Below are 23,716 nucleotides of genomic sequence, written 5' to 3' on the forward strand. Positions count from 1 at the left end.
AGCAAATTTTATTCACATAATTACAACTGTTATAAAGAAAATAAACTGTGCCACTGCAAAGAAAGATTTCATTAAATTATACAGCACATTAAAAAATTATAGCACTGTTGCCAGAGACATCAAGGCTCTGGCAAAATTTTTTTCATAATGGCATGTACCTAAATTTTATTATATTAAACACTGCATGAAAAAAATTCGGGCCACTGTTCAGAACAGTAGTTGCTAATCATAAGTGGATGTCAGGGTCACCCGGAAAGCTTTCTGAAAATACACCTGCCTTGAAGACGTCTTTAAAGAGTATTTCAGTGGACCTGGAATTCTAGGCTGCTAAGATGATTCTGATGTGAACTCACTGACTGAGAATCTGGCTAGGATCAAAAATATTTATCTGTGATTTTTGTTGTAATATTATTTAACCTTTAAATCACAACACACACAAACACGTGCACACACACACTCACTCCTAGTCACTTCCCTGTAACTTCTGATGGATACCTTCTGATTTGCTTTTGCTCCTCTGGGTAAAAGGCAAAGTTGTTGTGCCCAAGCAAGTCTTCCAGACATTCCCCGGACCAGCACAGTGACAGAGGGGAAAAAATCATCTAGAATAAAATGTTGGTGGAAAAGTTTTTATTTCTGACAACATATAAAATACACCTATTGTCAATTTTAGAGCCTCTAATAATCAAAGCCCTAGCACAGTGCTTGCCCAACTTTTATCCTTTGTGAACCATCTCTGTGGATTCTGCCATATTCAAGTACCGTTATTATTATTTAAATTTAAACTTAAAATTTTTGAAGGAAATGATGTATTTCTACCTTAAAAGGAAAACCATGAATTTTGGTGTGCTAATTATATATTTTTAAAACACATGTTTAAAAATACATAAAATAATGTTCACCGATGTATCAACCAACATCATCTCACATACTTCCAGCAATACACATACACATTTTTGGGTAACACTATCCTAGCAAATACTCTTAACTTTCAGTGTTGGGAATGACCTAAGTGCAGAAGACAGGCTGGGTGCTTGCGGTGCTGATGTTACATTCACCCATGCCTTTGTGCACCACAGCCCACCACAGGCAGGCACTGTTTCATCCCAACACAAGTTCAGGGGCAGGAAGAAGGGAGGTAAAGAACTCAGGATGGACTTCCTGAGTACCCAGATCCTTCTTCCTATTCCCTTCTTTTGTCTCTGGTGTAGCAGTCAAACTTGTTCAAACTTCTCTCTCTTACTTCTGTTATTAACTATTACAATGAACCATTAAAATACCCTGTACTTCTATAAAATCCCAATTGTTTATATTTTTGGTAGACTTCTAATGCAATGAAATTGCTTAGAATGAGAGTAATAGAGTCCTAAAAAATCTGGAAAAGGGTTGACATTTACCCCTCAGGCCAGGAAACCTGGAGAGGATACTGGGATTTTATAGACTCTTTAGCAGGTGGCTTGGGAGTGGGAAACTAGAGGAATCATGAATAATTGGCACAAACCAGGGAAGAAAGTCAAGCAACACCCAGGTCTAAGGTAGAGAAGGATGAGGTGCCTTAAGAAGGAAAGGCTTGGGACCAGTGCCTCTGGAGTTGGGCAACGATTAAAGGCTCCATCCACTTCATATTAAAGTCACTGTATCTTCCCACAAGAGGAAGGAAACCTGTGATGGTATTCACTCGTCCCTGAACTACTGGGAAACATCTCATTTCATTTTATGGATTTATGAGATCCTACCTACATATACTCAACAGAATTTGCATGGGACTCTAAGATCCTTTTCACGTTTGCAAAAGTAAGAAGGTAAGTCTTTAATCACTGAGGAAATCCTATCACTGTGGGGCAACAATAACAAAGAGACAGTATGAGGTTCAGAAAATTTGGACTCTAGTCCTGGTCATACCATACACTTCTCAAGTAACCCTGGACAAGTCACATATCCTCTCTGAGCCCCAGTTTCTTAACCTGTAAATGAGGGAATTGCACGCTAGGTGATTCCCTGTATGCCCAACGATTCTGTAACCTTCACTTTCCTTTACCTTCCCAGCAATAAGGGTCTCTCGAAGAACATGCTTCCTTTACATACTGGCTGATTCCAATTATCATCAGAAAAAAATGTACTTTGAGGAGTCTGCGTTGCAGTGGGAATCACACACCTTGAGATGGTTTATAATTGGGGGAAAGAGGGGAAGAAAACAGTGCATGTTTTGTCAATGGAAAATCACTGAAGAATTTTCAGGAGGGCACTGGCATGGTCAGATCTGCATTTGAGGATGAATGCAATGGTGGCAGCAAGTAGGATGGAGGTAACGGTAACAAATTTTGGAACTGGAAGGAGGAAGAATCAGATCAGGTAGGAAGCAACTGCAATAATCCAGGTAAGAAATAATAAAGTCCTGCATTTGGCTGTACTGGGAGGAATGCAGAGAAAAGAAGATTCCAAAGTCACTAGGGGGGCAGAAACTTGGAAACCAACTACATAAGGGAGTAACAGGAAGGAGCAGGCAAAGATGACTCCTCCAATTTCCAGCCTGTTTGGGTGGCACCAATAACTGAAAAAGAACAATGTGGAGTGAAGGGCGGGAAAGGAGAGGGGCAGGGTCCAAAGTTCAAGAAGGACGGAAGAGTAATAATGATTTTTATACACAGTAAACAACAGAAATATCCCACTAAAGTAAACTTTTTATAAAATTATGGAGCTCTTTTCTAATAGATATAAAGAGCCTCTAAAAGATTCTATTTAATATGTATATTGCATTTTCTGACCCTCTATTTTTTAGTTGCTATTATCTCATCAGCTAGAAGGCTTTCTGACAAATGCAAAATTACTTAGAATTTGCAGTCTTTCCTTCCCCGATCCTGGAAACAGCTTGCTAATACTGATGAACATGTTGATTTAGCAGTGGAAAAAGCCCAAAGTGCTGAAACTTACTCTGTTCATTTCCAAGAGGTTGCTCCAGCATTGCCAGGACGACACTGTTATCCAAGACAAAGTACCGGAAACTATGCTTGTTTATGGTTGGCAGTCTGGAGTATTTAATCAAAGTGGTCTCATTCACCAGACTACAAGGAGAGGCAGGACCACTGGGTGAAGGAAATGCGCCAAGCAACTGCATAATACTATGGAGAATGCAAAAGATAACAGTTAATCCCCAAAGGGAAATCTTAAGTTCACCTCATGCATCAATCTGCCCTTCTGTTCTTTTGGATTTATTTGACCACAGCCACGTTTCCTCTTTGAGAGTCAGATTTACTCCCTGTGGCGGATGCTGTGGTGTACTGTCCAGATTCCCCTCTCCAAGACTGAAAGACCCAGTCCCCCAGATGCAGGGAGATGGTGGCCATAGCTTTCAGCTGAGTCCTGGAGAGGCCAATGAGAACCACTTCACTCAAGATCACAGCTTCCTCCTGGGACAGTTCTCGTCCAAAGAACTGTTAATGCAGGGGTATAAAGTCCCAGCCCCCTGGCCCCAACATGAGAGAATCCTGAAGGGCCAGGCCAGCTCCAGAGCTCTTTGTTGCAAATGCATCACAGTTTATGTCTTCCCTCTGCTCAATCCTACTTCCTTCATTCCCTCATAAGGGTTGATCCTGAGAGCACTTTCCAATAAACTTCCTGCAAGCAAATTTCTCTCTCTCGAAGTCTGCTACCCAGGGAACCTGACTAATCATACTTCCAAATCATGAAGCTCCTAAAGATATATTTTTAAAAATGTGTGTGCTCCAGGTTTCAGGATAATGCTAAAGCATTCTAGACCTAGAAAAGGATCCAAAGATCAGCCAAGCCCCCTCAATTTTTCAGACGGGGAAACTCAGGCTCAGAAGAGATAAGTGATCATCAAGAGACCAGAAACCAGGGCCTACTGCCTTCTCACTGTGTGGCCATGAAGAGATATCGTCATTTTACAGATAAGGAACTTGATGCACTAGTAGTTACATCTCACAGAACCACTGTAATTATTAAATGAGAATATATAAGAAAAAATGCTTTATAAACTGGAATTCAACTGATCAAGTCTTACCATTCTGAAATGTTTATATCCACAGAGATTTCTGCATACCTTCAATGCATAATAGTAATAACTTACATATACCACTTACCATGTGCCAGGCACTGGGTCTAAGTACTTTACACATTTTATTTAGTTATCATAAAAACCCTACGAGATAGGTATCATTATTATTACCATTTTATAATTAAGAAACTGAAACACAGAAAGAATCTTGTTAAGAAAACTTAAAGATTTTATCTTGTGGTCCTAATATCATCTGATCCTTCATATGTAACTCATTTGAAAATTAGTATTCCCCAACACCATTGCAATCCTCTCCTTTTCTCTTTCATTCTAATGCTTGAACCCAAATCTCTCTGATAATAGAAGGCAACACTGCTCAACAGATACTTTCCTTCCATTTTCTCTCCTCCTAGGAGGAGGACTATCTAAGAATTTCAAGGACCAGGAGAATTTCATGATGAGTTCAGGCCTAAGGATTTATGGAAAACCAAGAGATGAGTAATGGGAAAATGTGGGTTTTCTATAATATGGGACAGAGATGGTTGTCACAAAGCATATGGACCATGTGAGCTTATGTTCCATGCAAGATTCTAAGACATTATCAAATAGGTTGCTGGCGAGGGTACAGGTCACACCAGCCTAACCACATTTTCTCTTCTTGATGATTACTAGACTGGAAAGGCAGAGAAATATCTCTGAAATCAAGACATGCAAGTATTTGGCAGTGTATCATTATAAACTTATAGACAAGATTTAAAAACCTCTGTGAACCTGAAGGGAAACCTCTCATCATGTGCTTTGCGAGTCTTTCTCTGTTCAATATATATATATATTTTTTAAAGAACTAACCATTTATTTATTTTTTTGGCCACGCCGTGTGGCATGCGGGATCTTCCCCGACCGACCAGGGATAGAACCTGTGCCCCCTGCAATGGAAGCGGAGTCTTAACCACTGGACCACCAGGGAAGTCCCTGTTCAATATTTTTCTCAGTATCTATGATTAGGACACACAGGGCAGCCTCATTAAATCTGCAGTTGGGGACTTCCCTGGTGGCACAGTGGCTAAGAATCCGCCTACCAATGCAGGGGACATGGGTTCGAGCCCTGGTCCAGGAAGATCCTACATGCCGCGGAGCAACTAAGCCCGTGCGCCACAACTACTGAGCCTGTGCTCTAGAGTCCACGAGCCACAACTACTGAGCCCGCTCGCCTAGAGCCCATGCTCTGCAACAAGAGAAGCCACCGCAATGAGAAGCCTGCGCACCACAACGAAGAGTAGCCCCCGCTCGCTGCAACTAAAAGAAAGCCCGCACACAGCAACAAAGACCGAACACAGCCAAAAATAAATAATAAATAAATAAATAAATTTTAAAATAATAAATAAATAAAATAAATCTGCAGTTGACCAAAAGTTGAGCTGCAGAGTTAATATATCAGAGTAAGAGTTGGGATCCAAAAGAATCTTAAAAGATTAATAATAATGAGGTAAATCTTACATAAAGAAATTTCAAGTTTAAATGTAAAACTCTGTACATTACATATTACATCCAAATACCCCCCAAAAAATAAGTATAGGATGAGAAAGACAAAAGGTAAATGCGTTAAAAAAAGCCTCTAAGATTTTAGTTGACTTAGTACAAATCACCAGGTTCTCAAAAACCCAATGCAGTCTCTAAGTACACTTTAATGAAAATATAATATTCTACAATTTAAAGGTCATTGACCTTTAAAGAGGTACACAGCCAAACCTGCGCCATTGAAAGGAAAAAGATGAGGATGATAAAGGCACTCTAAATCCCTGTCATATGAAAAACAGTTGAAGGTACTGGCCGAAACAAATCAGAAAGAACATGAGCATTGTCTTCGGATATCACCACTCCTCGGAAAAAAGGGTTTCATTATTAAAAGTCTGAATCAGAACCAATGGGTGGAAGTTAAAGCGGGAGAGATTTCAGCTCAGTGTAAACTTCAAGTTTTTAACAATTAAAATGAAATGGGCAAACTTGGGGGTTAAAGTATCCCAAAATTAGAGGCTAAATAACTTGCTAAATAAGTCTTAAAGGTGACTAAGCAGAGGGGCTGCTGAAATGTCTTCCAAGAGTCCTAATGTATATTATACAACAAGGGGAAAAACACCAACCAGCTGATCTGCATTCCGTAACTATCTCCTGTGTGCTCAGCACTGTGAGGGGTGTGAAGAGGGAAATGTGGCCTTTACCCAGGTTGGGGAGGTAACACTAGCATGTTATCAAATATAACCAGGTGTGATCATGACACTGTAGAATTCATGCAGTGTGGTAAGGTCAGACTAATTGAGCACAGAGGTGTGGAAAAGAAGCAGAATGACCAAAGAAGGTCCATGGAAGTAGTGGATATGATGTGAGCACCGAACAATGGAGGATGTGGCCAAGAGGAGAAGAGGGAAGTCCTGAAACCCAGGGGAAGTATATAGACAGGTATGAACATGTGCACTTCACAGCCACAAGTGGCCTGCCAGCTGTAGCAGAAGGGATGTGCTGGGAAAGATCAGACAGTTTGAGTGGGGGACTCAAGGAGGGCCTTGAAAACGAGACCAAAAATTTCACACCATATGGCAGTAAACAGCAATCTATTCAGTTTTCAATCACTCAAGCAGCAGAATAAGCACAGTACCTAAGATGATGAGTTCAGCAACAGAATGCAAAATGAAAAGTGTGAGAGACTGAAAACAGGGAAATCAGGCAAGAAGTGATAAGGGCCTGGACTGGGAATGCTATCTGAGGTCAGAGCAAATGGAGGAAATACTTTCAAAAGTAAAGTCTATTGGACTCAGTCACTGGCTTCATATGGGAAATAATAGATAAAGCAGAGATAAATCAGAAAATGAGTCAAAGTTTTGTGTTTGCATAACTGGAAAACAGCAATGATACTGACATAAAGCTGTAATTGTGAGGGAACAGAGAAAATGTGATTTGGATATGTTTCATGATGACTCTTCAGGGCCCTCTTCAAGACTTAAAACTGAAGATGGCTTTTGTAGAGCTGCCAGCAGAGATAAGACAGATGAGCCACCTGGATAACTACTGGCTAGTCCTGGAAGCATCCCAGGACTCTCTACTTATTCCGAGCTCATATCCAATCCTCACTGCCAATCATATTCTCAATGGAATGTCCCATCCAGCCTAGGATGGAGCAAACTTATTTTTATATAATGCAGAGTCCCAGTGAGAAATGTCCTTCCCCCTGTCTCCATATTTCTTACTCTTCAAGGTACACACATCAAGTCTTAGTTTTTTAATAATGCTTTTAAGTCCGCCCCAGCCCACACATGGTCTTCTCTCTGGACTTTTATTATTTCTAGTACTCAATCGCATTTTTCTAATTTTCTAGTTATTAGCCAAACCTCCACAAAGTCAATGAAAGCCCATCATTAGCATAGTGAGGACTGAACTAAAGCAAGTGCGCTTCTAAAACTTTACTGAATGACCTAAGCCCGTGAGGAACTGAAATAAACCCAACTTTATTGTGCACACTTTACTGTGAAGCTTTCAACAGGTCACAGAACTCATAAAAGATTCTGGGATCTTGGTAAGGGCTGATTTACATACAAATCTACAAGCTGTCTTACCTACCACTTTACCAAGAAGACCAAGATGAGCCAACCCAGACTGACTTGACATTCCTCCTTCCTGTTTTTATGTTGTTCTGGGGTCTCATCCACATTTACCCTTTCATAAGCCTCATCTTTCCATCTGTACCAATTCCACCTAATCTTCTCCACCTACCTCTTCCTTTCAGTTGACAAACTGCCTTTCTTCCCTCTTTCTACTCTGCTCACTAACTGGCCAAACACACTCTTTCAATTCTCTAATACTTTTTCAAGATACCAACCTGTCTCTGTCCCTTCACTACCAAACTGCTCGACACAGGAGTCTTCTCTTGCTGCCTAACCACCCTGCAACCTGACTTATAGCTCAAACTTTATCCATTCTCTAAGAGTCAGGTCAATGTCATTTTCCTTAGGAATCTTATTTTGATTTCCCTGAATCTGGAAGTATTCATTTCCTCCTTCCAACACCCCGGCATTTCATTTGTACCTCTTCTCTTGGAGCATTTAATCTAACTAGCATTATAGATATTTGTGTTCACATCTTATCTTCCCTACTGGACAAGAAGCTCTTTGAGGGTGATAACTGAATCTGATTTATCTTTACAATCCTATTACCAGTTCATAAGAGGAAGTTTATAAATCTTGCTGAATGAACCTATAACATGTAATATAAATGGTATAGCAGAGAATACAAACCACTGAGCTGGCAAGTAGGAGACCTAATGGTGTGACCACGGACATACCCTGTCTCTGGACTCAGCCATCAAAGTGAGGGGGTGGGTAAGGCTCTCCAAGATCCTTTCCAGCTCTAAAATGATATGACTTGAATTAACTGACAACCAGCATAGAAAAACAAGGACCCAAACTCTCAGTCCCAAGTTCCTGGTTTCCTCTGGTCCAAAAAACAAGACATTTTCTTTTCCATTTTATTTCTGGAGAAAAAGTATCCTAAACGGGGTTGTGTCACTTAATGCTGAACAACTGGGGAGGAGATGAAACAACATAGGATCACATCTAATCCCATCTAACTCTTAGGCACAATCCCTGTGCAGTCACTTTCATACCATGTTAGGGTGGCTTCAGCAGCATCCTTTACCCTCATAGATGCAGGGTTTGGCTCCTTATCTCCTTTGTACTTGACCTCTTGCTCACTGTTCTTGGACTTGCTTCCTGAAATACCCAGTTCCACAATCTCCAGCACTTCCTTAAGACAGTCCTAGAAAAAGGAAAAGCAGATTAGCTTTTGTAATACACCTATCTTATGAGACGACAAGAAAATACATGAAAGTGTCAATATGGGTGTGTTTTGGTGGTGGGACTCTAATTTCTCATTTTCTTGAATAGGTATATATTAACTTCATAATAATTTATTAAAATAAACTTGTCCTCCCCCCAATTTCTCTTTAAAACACTAAATTTGAGTGTTAAGAGATTTAGATAATAAGTAATGATAAATTCAATTCAATTTTATCAGTCACAATTCTTGTAGAATTACCATGGACTGTAAATCGTGAAAGGCCGAGTGAAAGAGATGTAACAGTAATTCAGTTAAACCTAGATGGTGTAAAACATGTTACATTATCCAAAGGGAAGCTCATAGGTTATTGACATTTTAAAGCAATTTCTGGTATGATAACTTTACAAGTCATCATGAAAATGACTAAGAATTAATCAACAGTATTATTTTTTAAAAACTATATAAAGCTCTCTATAATTTTCCAATAAACCTGGTATCTCTTCTTTTATTTACACTGTGAATTCTTTATAACTGTCTGCCTTCCCATAAGAAAAGTATTACATGGAACAATGGTAGAGAAAGCAGCCTAGATATCTGTGTCTACTTGAAAAGAAAGACACGTGTGTGAAATGAAATTTTTAGATACAAGCAACCTTTATGAACAAGCAGTGCTCTAGGTTTGCAGCCTGGCTATCAACTGCCCTTCTTGGTTTGATGACAGGTGACCAAAGCACCTACTGGCCATCTCTTGACAGTTCACAGATAAATTATTCAAAGCCCCATCTTTGAAAAGAACTTCTCTATGGGTTAATTTGCAACCAAATACAGTTGACCCTTGAACAACATGGGGGTTAGAGGCGTTGACCCTCAGTTCAGTCGAAAATCCACATGTATAGTCAGCCATCCATATATGCGGTTCCTCCTTATCCACAGTTCCACATTCACGGGTTCAACCAATCAGGAATCATGTAATAGTGTAGTATTTACTATTTTTAAAAATTTGCATATAAGTGGACCCACACAGTTCAACCTCATATTGTTCAAGGGTCAACTATATAAGTACGATGACAGTTTTTGAATTATGCTCACTAGGACAAGTGTTCTCCTGAAATATAAAAAGTATATTCTGTTTAAAGTATGCAATGTTGTATTTACATTTAGATATTCTCTTTCAAAAGATATTTTCCAAACATACATTTTTGTTTCTGTTTACTGGTTTAAGATCTAGTAGACTAACCTTTTCATCAAGCATATCAGGGTGCTCTGTCAGCCAGACACAGAGACACTGAAAAGCTGCCACTATCATGGAGTGAAGATCCCGGGAGTGAAGAGGAGCTGGCCGACTACACTGGTACACAATGTAGCTGCACACGGAACTGATGGCTCGCTTCCGGTCACCTGAGTCAACCATCACCTTCACCTGAGCGTATTCGTACGGTGAACACAGTTAGCCAGGAACCACTGTACCAATGTCAAAGCCTCAATACTGAGGCCCAGCCTTTCTGAGAATATGACACACCACAGGAAGCCTTGCTTTTTAAAGTATTATTTATATAGAAGAACATAACATTTCAGATGTATTATCATATACTACTCTATAAAAATAGAGGGCATTTTTCAAACCCTAAAACAGTATTTCACTTTAGCATACTTTTTCATGCTCTAAAACCTAAACTCCTGGGGTGCAGCTACTCATCACTGCCACAAATCACAAGAATAGCTGGCAATGGAACATGTGCACATTTTTTAAGCCCCCTAACCCAACCCCACAGCAATGCTCTATGGGCTACAAAGTTCTGTGCAGCTGCCCAGAGGTATAATTAACATATAGTAAACTACACATATTTAAAGTGTAAAATTTGATAAATTTTAGCCTAAGTATACACCTGTGAACTATCACAACAATCAAGACGGTGGATATATTCATCACCCCTCAAAATCTCATGCACCTTTGTAATCCTTCCTCTCACTCCTTTCTGCCCCCTCCCTAGGTTACTGCTGATTTGTTGTCACTATAGGTTAACTTGCATTTTCTAGAGTTCTATACAAATAAAATCATAGAGTACTGCACTATTTGGTGGGGGTCGGGGAGAGAGTCTGGCTTCTTTTACTCAGCACAATTATTTTGACATTCATCCACATTTTTCTGTGTATCAGTTGTTCATTCCTTTTTATTGCTGAGTAGTATTCCATTATATGTATTATACCACAATTAATTTATACAGTCACCTGTTGCATTTGGATTGTTTCCAGCTTCTGAGTATTACAAATAAAGCTGCTATAAACATTCATGTACAAGTCTTTGTACACGTATATGCTCTTTTATTTTCCAGGAGTGGACTGATTGAATCATATGATAGATGCATGTTTATTTTTTTAAGGACCTGCCAAGCTGTTTTCTAAAATGGTTGCACCATTTAACATTCCCTTCAACAGTATATGAGAGCTCCAATTCTTCTATATCAACACCAAACATTTGGTATGGTCAGTCTTTTAAATTTTAACCATCCTAAAAGGTATGGAGTGGTATCTCACTGTGATTTTAATTACATTTCCCTAGTAAGTAATGATAATGAACATCTTTTCATGTGCTTATTTGCCATCAGTATATCTTCTTTGGTAAACTATTTGTCCAATCTTTTGCCCATTTTAAAATTGGGTTGTTTGTTGTATTATTGAGAGCTTTTGCTGTCATTGTTATACTGTCTTTTTAAAAGATTGTATTAAAGGTCTTTACAAAGCAACATCCAGACTCCAGATCAAGGTGCCAAGAAGACCATGTTATGCAGTGGGGACTGGCTCGAGCATGGCAGGTAGCTCTGGCTTCCTATCCTTCTGTCCCAAGATGGAAATGGTGGATAATATCTCATCCTTAGAGTCCACAATGTTCATGTGGTCAGAAAGGGGCTTCTTAGGGCCAGTCTTACCACTTGGATCCCAGGACAAGATGATCTTCACTCTGATGCCCAGCACAACGCTGACACACAGGGGTATCAATATAGTAGTTAATGGGGTCCCCACTGTGGATCATCACACCATCCAGAAACTTCATGGATTCAGCCCTCTGTCCTTGGAGTTTCCCTGACATCCATGACCCTGTAGCCCTTGGCCCCCCTCTCCATGATGAACTGCAGCACCCCACAGCAGGCTCTCTGCAGAGCAAGCCCTCCTAGCAGTTTGTAATGCAGAGATTCTGTCTGGGCAATGGCACACAGACCTCGTGTAGCCACCTCTTCAGCACAAAGCTCTACGTAGCCCTCAGAGAATCCACACTTCTTCTGAACTACATCAGTCAATTCCTGGATTCTTCTCACCAAGAACATTCTGCTCCTGAAGGCCAAGGTAATGATTTCTGTCCTGGTTGGTATAATTCAGACCTCAATTCCAGAGCAGTCATCTTCAGCCAGCCTCTGAGTGAGGAACTCATTCAGTTTAATTCTGAAAAAGCCATCAACAACAAACGTCCTATTCTTGGAAATTTTCACCACCATATTACTACTGCACACACCAAAACAAAAGGCTATTACTGAGTTTTGAGAATTCTTTATATGATCTGGATACAGGTCCCTCACCACATACATACTCTGTAAAGATTTTCTCCCAATCTGTGACTTGTCATCTCATTCGCTTAACAGTATTTTTTGAAGAATGGTAGTTTTTAATTTTAATAAAGTCCAATTTAATAGTTTGTTCCTCTATGGTGTAATATCTAAGAAATCTTTGTATAACCCAAATCTCTGTACAACCAATAAAGATTTTTCTCCCATTATTTCTTCTAGAAGTTTAGAGTTTAGGTTTTATATTTAGGTCTACAATCCATTATGAGGTAATTTTTGTACATAGTACAAAGTATGAATCAAAGTTCTTTTTTTTTTTTGGTATATGAATATCTGATTGTTCCAGCACCATTTGTTGAAAACACTATCCTTTCTCCTTTGAATTATCATGGCACCTTTGTCAAAAATCAGATGTCCATACATGTGTGGATCTATTTCTGGACTCCCTATATACTACGCTGTTGATCTAGTTGTCTAACCCTATACCAATACCAGACTGTTTTGATTACCATAGCTTTATACAGCAAGTCTTGAAATCACGTAGTGTTAGCCCTTTATGGTTTGTTAGGTCCAGAGAGCACTCCATCTAGGACTAATTATTCCTTACCACTGCAAGTGTACTGAAGGTCACAGGCAACAGTACCTTGCTCTCAAAGACAGTGTGGTCCTGCATGTCTCACAAATGGCTATTCTTACCTTCTGCATCAATACTGCTCCTCACAAAACTATGGCCATTTCATCTATCCTTGAGACTCTCTGAGGTAAAGGCAAGCTCTAAGTGGTGGTGAGAACATCTCAGGTTTTCTTGCCTATTTTGTCTCTCATAACTTAGGTAAGTCACACCCTCTGTTTACCTGTCCCCTCATCTGTAAAACGAGGGCTTAAATTTTATCTCAGACAATATCACCTTATGTGTGTACATCACCTTTGTGTTTACAAAGTGTTCTATATATTTCATTTCATTTCATCCTCACATCACCAGGTGTTATACAGAAGATAATCCTGCCCATTTTATAGATAAGAAAACATTTAGATGTTAGTGAAGATGTGGAGAAACTGGAACCCTCCTATATCACTGGTGGAAACGTAAAGTGATTCAGTCGCTGTGGACAACAGTTTGGCAGCTCCTCAAAAAGTTAAATATAGAATTACCATACGACCCAGCAATTCCACTCCTAGGTATATACCCAAAACAACTGAAAATTGGTATTCAAATAAACACATGTATGTCCATGTTCATAGCAGCACTATTCACAATAGCCAAAAGGTAGAAACAGCCCAAATGTGCAACAGAGGGACGGACAAATTGGTACATAAATATAATGGAATATCATTCAACCATAAAATGGAATGAAGTTGTGACAGACTCTACAACATAAATCAACCTCAAAAACATATTAGGTGAAGGAAGCCATACATAAAAGGTCATAGGTTGTATGATTTAATTTATAAGAAATATCCAAAATAGGTAAATCCATAGAGACAGAATGCAGATTGGTGGTTGTTAGAGATTAGGGGAACGGAGACCAGGAAACAACCGCTTAATGGGTACAGGGTTCTTTTTGGGGTTATAAATGTTTTGGAACTAGATAGAGGTGGTGGTTGCACAACATGGTGAAAGTACTAATAGGCACTGAATTGTTCACTTTAAAAGGATAATTTTATGTTATGTGAATTTTACCTCAGTAAAAAAAAAAAGAAAATACTTAGAGAAATGCAAATGGACACCCAGTTCTAAGGTTCCACAGAACTGAAAAAGAGCTATGAAAGAAATTTGAAAATATAGCCAATTTTCACTTATCTCTGATAATGGAAGATGGAAGAATCACAGGTAGTCCCAAATGGCCTATTTTAGGATAAGCGTTTCTTTTGTTGCCAAATCTGCATTTGTTCATTGAAGTTAGATGATCTTATAATGGCACAAAATGTTGTTGAAAATTTAAGGGTATTATAAGCAAATACAAAATCAACAGGTATAAATCAACAGGTATTCTATTATTATGTACAAATGAATAGCAAGTATCGAAATGTTTCCAGTAATTTAACAGCAAAAAATATCATTCACACTCTTTGAACCTATTAAACAAAACAGTAAAGATCATTTTGTAAAATCTCACTTGGAGGCTCATTTTTGCACACCTTGATATCAACTGCATTGAATATAACCAACACCCCAATACCCCAATACCCCAAGAAGGGGTCAGGAGGTACAGAAAAAAGAGCCATAGTCCAAGGCCGCCGGGCTAAAATAAAAGGATTGTCCTTCTCACCTTCGCCAGGCCAGAGAGGAGCTCTAGAGCTGCCAGTGATATGCTCATGTCTTGCCGCCACTGGGAATTGAGTCTTTGGGTGACGAGATGAATGCTGCGAATCAGGAGCCCGGCAGCTGAATCTGTATTAAGAGCTAGGATATAACCCCAATGCCACATCCCACAGGGAGGGAAAACAACTAAGCATTAGTAACGAGAAGCACAGCATTCCACTAGGCACAGACCACAGCAGCCACAGTGAGCATGATGGGCACCCACACAGCGCTATGCTCCCCGCCCCACTGGCCTGAGCGTCAAGCCTGACTGAACAACAGTGCACAGGGCATACACACTGGACCAGAGCAGCTTCTAGCTCCCAGCTCAGGTACTTTCATACAGACATCCACTGGGATTTGAAAGTTTCAATATCATTCTTATAACAATGTAAATCTTAAAACTTCTAAATTAAATCACAGAGTTACATTTAAAAAAAAAAAAAGCAAAACAATGAAAAGGCTATCAATTATTTCGTTGGAATTTTATAGAGGAAAGAATTCAAATTTTAGAATCTCCTCAGATGTTGGGAATTACCCTAAAGCATCTATTGAAATTATTTTCAGGGTTTAAACCACCAAAAGTTACATGCAATCCCTTTTCAAACAAATTTTAACATTGAATTCTCTAAGACAACTTTAATACTTCTAAAAAAATTAAATAACCAAGTTATTGTGTTTTTATTTAGCCTCCAATTCTATATTTAAAAGTAATTACTACTTAGTTAATAATAAATTAGGACAAATTAAATTGAATTTATAAAGGAAGCTTTAGGGACATTATACCTGTCGATCCTATCAGAAAGAGGGCAGTGACAACAAAAAAAGGAATGATCATTAAAGAGAGACATTCATGCAACACTAACACAAATCTGGATTTCTTAGGAAAAATACTTTATGACATTACAAGCAGAACTCACTAACACCAGTTCAAAATACTGAAACAAACAATAACCACTTCAAACATTTATATTAGAACACATATAATAATGCGAAAATTTCTTTAGTTTAAAAGTGTCTTAGAAACATGAAAAATAAAACAAATTTTCACCTACACTTAAATCCACAAGCATAATGAGTAAGACAGCAATTTAAATAACTTCTTCATAAATGCAATTATTTAAATGTGTTTAATAGCCACATAATGACCTTATGTATCTGACATGCTGAAGGATACTTAAAACAAACTTAAATCACTGAAATATGCCTGGACTCCTGGGCTCATGAACTCTCCAAATGATTAAAAAAATTAAGCTCATATCTAAGGAGCTAGATTTCATCCCAATCTAGCTGGATTAATACTCACAGATTCAATACACCATTAGTATTTATGTGTAAAAACATAAAGGCACCCATAAACTCACAGAACCCATAAAGTAACTGCCCAGGATAAAGGACATTATTGAATAGGATGCTCTAATGGCAAGTGTTTCCTTACTCTTTCTTACATTTTGTGACTGAAGAGTCTAACCAGATATAGTAGGGTATATAGCCTTCAAACACAAAGACAGACTCTCCTCTGGGTTGCCATCTAATGCATAAACCATCACCCACCCTTACCACACTGCAAAAACTGATATACTGGCTGACTCTGCCATTAGACTCTGAGGCAGAGCGTAAATCCTATTTGACTCTGTACTACTAGCGCCTGGTACAGAATTCAGAAATGTTTCCTAACCACACATTATAATCACTTATAAAATCTAAGAAACCACCCCAAATCTAACTACTAAAAGCTACAGAGCTAAATGTTTTCTTTTTCTTAATGTTTTGGACTAATAGCCTCTCTGTTACACTTAGATACATAAAAGTAATGAACTTAAAATCTGGTTTAAAATTTCTTTGCTTGTTTTGTATATCTGTGCATTAAAAGTTATTCTATAAACTTTAGATTTCAAAAAAAAACAAACATGGATTACCATAATCTCTTAGGAGAGCCTGAGCAGGTCTTTCACTGTCAGGAGTTGTGGGCTCCGTGCTTCCACCACTTGCTGAACTAATACCACTATTCGTGCGACTATGACTCTTCAAGTTATTTTCTCCACCACCCTAGTCAAATAAAAATGAATCAAATATTTGACAGCTAGACCCATAGTTTACAAGTATAGACAGAAGTCAATCACTAAAGCCATGTTGATAAAATGGAATGTGCCAGCTAAACAGCACAAACTGATACATAGATAAAAATTGACAAAGGATTAAAACTGCTGTGGTGTTTTCACATAAACACCACCTACTGGAGGTATCAAGGGTCTGATGATTAGAGGGTGCCCATTCTGGGGTTTTCTTTGCTGCTGTTTAAAAGGGCCAGACCTTTTCCATCTTCACTAGACTTCACTAGCTAATGACTCTGGGTCCTTAAAGAAATACTCTAGTGCCTCCCAAGCAAAACATCAGAACAGGAATACAATCTTAAAAAAACAAAACACAAATAAACAAACAACTTTCAAATGTAGTTATATGATAAAACACAAACAATAAAACATATGATTAACTCCTGTATGTATAGGGGCTAACAAAGGTATCTGTTAAAGACATTCCTCATTTTCTTCCCCTACAAACACAATTCATTTTATCCAGATAAGGTGACTGTTGTTAGCCACCTACTGGGACATGAACATAATTTCCTTAATAATAACTTGACCACCCATCCAACATCCACCCATCTCACTCCAGTATACTCTATTAATTCCCCACCCACCCACCGCCCCACCTCTACTCCAGGTAGAGGGATCACATATCTTGAAGACAGAAGCAGGGGGAACTGGGAGTCTCTGGAAAGTTTTTTTGATTTAGAAGCATTGGTGCTTTGGGGGGATCTTCAAACTTTGGTCTAGAGGGGCCAGAAAGAGCTGATGAGATAGAAAAGAATAAACTAGATGCTGTTTACAGCCAACACTAGATCTACAAGGGATACAAGGAATTATGGAGTAGGGGGCTTTTTCTAGATTATTCAAGCCAATTCACCAACACAGCAAAAGAAAAGCTTTAAGTAAACACTGTCCAGGAATAAAGACAGTGTTTAGCTGGAATTTCTCTCATGCAGAATCTCTCAGGGACCTGATGAGGCACTGAAAGGTAAGAAACCTCAAAATAGATATTTTAAAAAGGATCCTTTCTGAATCAGTGAGCTGAATTTACAAACAAATGCCTTTAAAAAACACAAGGACAGACATTTTGGAATATAATTTACATAAAAACAGAAGTTGATAGTCTCTGACAAATTACACGTTGTATGCTTCTTACCATCTCCATCTGGCAACCAATGGCTTCTAAAAGTGCTGAATCTTGAACAATATTTAACATTGCCCCTGAAACAACAAAAAAATACATTTAAATACATGACAAGAATACTAAAATGGCTAAAACATCTCCATTAATACAGAGATAAGAATATTACTTTAGCTGAGTATTCCTGAAAGTTCCATAAAATTACTAATAAATCCATTGGTTGGTCAGAAAAGATGTTCTTTAGAAATGACCTAATCTCCTGATCTCTCCCCCAAATTTTAAAATGACGTTTTCCTAAAATAAATCTGAAGGTCAAAAAAAAAACCAAAAATCTGAAGGTCAAACTTTGCTTTATATAAAAAAATGACCATTTTCAGAGGAGGAACCAAGATGGCGGAGTAGAAGGACATGCTCTCACTCCCTCTTGCGAGAACACCAGTATGACAACTAGCTGCTGGACAATCATCGACAGGAAGACACTGGAACTCACCAAAAAAGATACCCCACATCCAAAGACAAAGGAGAAGCCACAATGAGATGGCAGGAGGGGCGCAATCAGAGTAAAATCAAATCCCGTAACTGGTGGGTGGGTGACTCACAGACTGGCAAACACTTACACCACAGAAGTCCACCCACTGGAGTGAAGGTTCTGAGCCCCACGTCAGGCTTCCCAACCTGGGGGTCCGACAACGGGAGGAGGAATTCATAGAGAACAGACTTTGAAGCCTAGTGGGAATTGACTGCAGGACTTCGACAGGACTGGGGGAAACAGAGACCCCACTCTTGGAGGGCGCACACAAAATAGTGTGCACATCGGGACCCAGGGGAAGGAGCAGTGACCCTGGGGGAGACTGAACCAGACCTACCTGCTAGTGTTGGAAGGTCTTCTGCAGAGGCGGGGGGTGGCCCTGTTTCACCGTGGGGACAAGGACACTGGCAGCAGAAGTTCTGGGAAGTACTCCTTGGTGTGAGCCCTCCCAGAGTCTGTCATTAGCGCCACCAAAGAGCCCAGGTAGGCTCCAGTGTTGGGTTGCCTCAGGCAAAACAACCAACAGGGAGGGAACCCAGCCCCACCCATCAACAGTCAAGTGGATTAAAGTTTTACTGAGCTCTGGCCGCCACAGAAACAGTCAGCTCTACCCACCACCAGAGCCTCCCATCAAGCCTCTTAGATAGCCTCAACCAACAGAGGGCAGACAGCAGAAGCAAGAAAAACTACAATCCTGCAGCCTGTGGAACAAAAACCACATTCACAGAAAGACAGACAAGATGAAAAGGCAGAGGGCTATATACCAGATAAAGGAACAAGAAAAAACCCCAGAAAAACAACTAAATGAAGTGGAGATAGGCAACCTTCCAGAAAAAGAATTCAGAATAATGATAGTGAAGATGATCCAGGACCTCGGAAAAAGAATGGAGGCAAAGATCGAGAAGATGCAAGAAATGATTAACAAAGACCTAAAAGAATTAAAGAACAAACAAACAGAGATGACCAATACAATAACTGAAATGAAAACTACACTAGAAGGAATCAATAGCAGAATAACTGAGGCAGAAGAACGGATAAGTGACCTGGAAGACAGAATGGTGGAATTCACTGTGGCGGAACAGACTAAAGAAAAAAGAATGAAAAGAAATGAAGACAGCCTAAGAGACCTCTGGGACAACATTAAACACAACAACATTCACATTATAGGGGTCCCAGAAGGAGAAGAGAGAGAGAAAGGACCAGAGAAAATATTGGAAGAGATTATAGTCGAAAACTTTTCTAACATGGGAATGGAAATAGTCACCCAAGTCCTGGAAGCGCACAGAGTCCCATACAGGATAAACCCAAGGAGAAACACGCCAAGACACATAGTAATCAAATTGGCAAAAATTAAAGACAAAGAAACATTATTGAAAGCAGCAAGGGAAAAACGAAAAGTAACATACAAGGGAACTCCCATAAGGTTAACAGCTGATTTCTCAGCAGAAACTCTACAAGCCAGAAGGGAGTGGCATGATATACTTAAAGTGATGAAAGGGAAGAACCTACAACCAAGATTACTCTACCCGGCAAGGATCTCATTTAGATTTGATGGAGAAATCAAAAGCTTTACAGACAAGCAAAAGCTAAGAGAATTCAGCACCACCAAACCAGCTCTACAACAAATGCTAAAGGAACTTCTCTAAGTGGGAAACACAAGAGAAGAAAAGAACCTACAAAAACAAACCCAAAACAATTAAGAAAATGGTAATAGGAACATACATATTGATAATTACCTTAAACGTGAATGGATTAAATGCTCCAACCAAAAGACACAGGCTTGCTGAATGGATACAAAAACAAGACCCATATATATGCTGTCTACAAGAGACCCACTTCAGACCTAGGGACACGTACAGACTGAAAGTAAGGGGATGAAAAAAGATATTCCATGCAAATGGAAATCAAAAGAAAGCTGGAGTAGCAATACTCATATCAGATAAAATAGACTTTAAAATAAAGAATGTTACAAGAGACAAGGAAGGACACTACATAATGATCAAGGGATCAATCCAAGAAGAAGATATAACAATTATAAATATATATGCACCCAACATAGGAGTACCTCAATACATAAGGCAACTGCTAACAGCTATAAAAGAGGAAAAGCTTTAAATGACACAATAGACCAGATAGATTTAATTGATATTTATAGGACATTCCATCCAAAAACAGCAGATTACACGTTCTTCTCAAGTGCGCATGGAACATTCTCCAGGATAGATCACATCTTGGTTCACAAATCAAGCCTCAGTAAATTTAAGAAAATTGAAATCATATCAAGCATCTTTTCTGACCACAATGCTATGAGATTATAAATGAATTACAGGGAAAAAAATGTAAAAAACACAAACACATGGAGGCTAAACAATACGTTACTAAATAACCAAGAGATCACTGAAGAAATCAAAGAGGAAATCAAAAAATACTTAGAGACAAATGACAATGAACACACGACAATCCAAAACCTATGGGATGCAGCAAAAGCAGTTCTAAGAGGGAAGTTTATAGCTATACAAGCCTACCTCAAGAAACAAGAAAAATCTCAAGTAAACAATCTAACCTTACACCTAAAGAAACTAGAGAAAGAAGAACAAAACAAACCCAAAGTTAGCAGAAGGAAAGAAATCATAAAGATCAGAGCAGAAATAAATGAAATAGAAACAAAGAAAACAATAGCAAAGATCAATAAAACTAAAAGCTGGTTCTTTGAGAAGATAAACAAAATTGATAAGCCATTAGCCAGACTCATCAAGAAAAAGAGGGAGAGGACTCAAATCAATAAAATCAGAAATGAAAAAGGAGATGTTACAACAGACACTGCAGAAATACAAAGCATCCTGAGACTACTACAAGCAACTCTATGCCAATAAAATGGACAACCTGGAAGAAATGGACAAATTCTTAGAAAGGTATAACCTTCCAAGACTGAACCAGGAAGAAACAGAAAATATGAACAGACCAATCACAAGTAATGAAATTGAAACTGTGATTAAAAATCTTCCAACAAACAAAAGTCCAGGACCAGATGGCTTCACAGGTGAATTCTATCAAACATTTAGAGAAGAGCTAACACTCATCCTTCTCAAACTCTTCCAAAAAATTGCAGAGGAAGGAACACTCCCAAACTCATTCTATGAGGCCACCATCACCCTGATACCAAAACAAGACAAAGATACTACAAAAAAAGAAAATTACAGACCAATATCACTCATGAATATAGATGCAAAAATCCTCAACAAAATACTAACAAACAGAATCCAACAACACATTAAAAGGATCATACACCACGATCAAGTGGGATTTATCCCAGGGATGCAAGGATTCTTCAATATACGCAAATCAATCAATGTGATACACCATATTAACAAACTGAAGAAGAAAAACCATATGATCATCTCAATAGATGCAGAAAAAGCTTTTGACAAAATTCAACATCCATTTATGATAAAAACTCTCCAGAAAGTGGGCATAGAGGGAACCTACCTCAACATAATAAAGGCCATATATGACAAACCCACAGCAAACATCATTCTCAATGGTGAAAAACTGAAAGCATTTCCTCTAAGATCAGGAACGAGACAAGGATGTCCACTCTCACCACTATTATTCAACATAGTTTTGGAAGTCCTAGCCACAGCAATCAGAGAAGAAAAAGAAATAAAAGGAATACAAATTGGAAAAGAAGAAGTAAAACTGTCACTGTTTGCAGATGACATGATACTATACATAGAGAATCCTAAAGATGCTACCAGAAAACTACTAGAGCTAATTAATGAATTTGGTAAAGTTGCAGGATACAAAATTAATGCACAGAAATCTCTTGCATTCCTATACACTAATGATGAAAAATCTGAAAGAGAAATTATGGAAACACTCCCATTTACCACTGCAACAAAAAGAATAAAATACCTAGGAATAAACCTACCTAGGGAGACAAAAGACCTGTATGCAGAAAACTATGAGACACTGATGAAAGAAATTAAAGATGATACCAACAGATGGAGAGATATACCATGTTCTTGGATTGGAAGAATCAATATTGTGAAAATGACTATACTACCCAAAGCAATCTACAGATTCAATGCAATCCCTATCAAATTACCAATGGCATTTTTTACGGAACTAGAACAAATCATCTTAAAATTTGTATGGAGACACAAAAGACCCCAAATAGCCAAAGCAGTCTTGAGGGAAAAAAACGGAGCCGGAGGAATCAGACTCCCTGACTTCAGACTCTACTACAAAGCTACAGTAATCAAGACAATATGGTACTGGCACAAAAACAGAAACATAGATCAATGGAACAAGATAGAAAGCCCAGAGATAAACCGACGCACCTATGGTCATCTAATCTATGACAAAGGAGGCAAAGATATACAATGGAGAAAAGACAGTCTCTTCAATAAGTGGTGCTGGGAAAACTGGACAGCTACATGTAAAAGAATGAAATTAGAATACTCCCTAACACCATACACAAAAATAAACTCAAAATGGATTAGAGACCTAAATGTAAGACTGGACACTATCAAACTCTTAGAGGAAAACATAGGAAGAACACTCTTTGACATAAATCACAGCAAGATCTTTTTTGATCCACCTCCTAGAGTAATAGAAATAAAAACAAAAATAAACAAATGGGAGCTAATGAAACTTCAAAGCTTTTGCACAGCAAAGGAAACCATAAACAAGAAGAAAAGACAACCCTCAGAATGGGAGAAGATATTTGCAAACGAATCAATGGACAAAGGATTAATCTCCAAAATATATAAACAGCTCATTCAGCTCAATATTAAAGAAACAAACAACCCAATCCAAAAATGGGCAGAAGACCTAAACAGACATTTCTCCAAAGAAGACATACAGATGGCCACAAAGCACATGAAAAGATGCTCAACATCACTAATTATTAGAGAAATGCAAATCAAAACTACAATGAGGTATCACCTCACACCAGTTAGAATGGGCATCATCAGAAAATCTACAAACAACAAATGCTGGAGAGGGTGTGGAGAAAAGGGAACCCTCTTGCACTGTTGGTGGGAATGTAAATTGATACAGCCACTATGGAGAACAGTATGGAGGTTCCTTAAAAAACTCAAAGTAGAATTACCATATGACCCAGCAATCCCACTACTGGGCATATACCCAGAGAAAACCGTAATTCAAAAAGACACATGCACCCCAATGTTCAATGCAGCACTATTTACAATAGCCAGGTCATGGAAGCAACCTGAATGCCCATCGACAGACGA

At 38.8% G+C, this 23,716-nt stretch overlaps 1 protein-coding gene and 1 pseudogene across 5 annotated transcripts in view; both read right to left on the reverse strand.

Annotated features, from left to right (window-relative positions):
* The window catches only part of RALGAPB (Ral GTPase activating protein non-catalytic subunit beta), a 104,635-nt gene that overhangs the window by 24,464 nt on the left and 56,455 nt on the right, over positions 1 to 23,716 (reverse strand). For 4 of the 5 annotated variants that reach the window (XM_061210411.1, XM_061210412.1, XM_061210414.1 and 1 more), the window contains 7 exons: positions 17,948 to 18,012; positions 16,621 to 16,750; positions 14,670 to 14,803; positions 10,080 to 10,262; positions 8,670 to 8,821; positions 2,932 to 3,119; positions 496 to 602 (listed from right to left, as the gene is read on the reverse strand). In XM_061210411.1, the coding sequence (XP_061066394.1) occupies positions 496 to 602; positions 2,932 to 3,119; positions 8,670 to 8,821; positions 10,080 to 10,262; positions 14,670 to 14,803; positions 16,621 to 16,750; positions 17,948 to 18,012 (959 nt within the window). The remainder of the gene's footprint in view (positions 1 to 495; positions 603 to 2,931; positions 3,120 to 8,669; positions 8,822 to 10,079; positions 10,263 to 14,669; positions 14,804 to 16,620; positions 16,751 to 17,947; positions 18,013 to 23,716) is intronic. The other variant, XM_061210413.1, reaches the window with a different exon arrangement.
* Positions 11,624 to 12,333, reverse strand: LOC133103283 (small ribosomal subunit protein uS3-like; annotated as a pseudogene).

This window comes from Eubalaena glacialis, chromosome 13 (genome assembly GCF_028564815.1).
Source record: "Eubalaena glacialis isolate mEubGla1 chromosome 13, mEubGla1.1.hap2.+ XY, whole genome shotgun sequence".
In the NCBI taxonomy this organism is placed as follows: Eukaryota; Metazoa; Chordata; class Mammalia; order Artiodactyla; family Balaenidae; genus Eubalaena; species Eubalaena glacialis.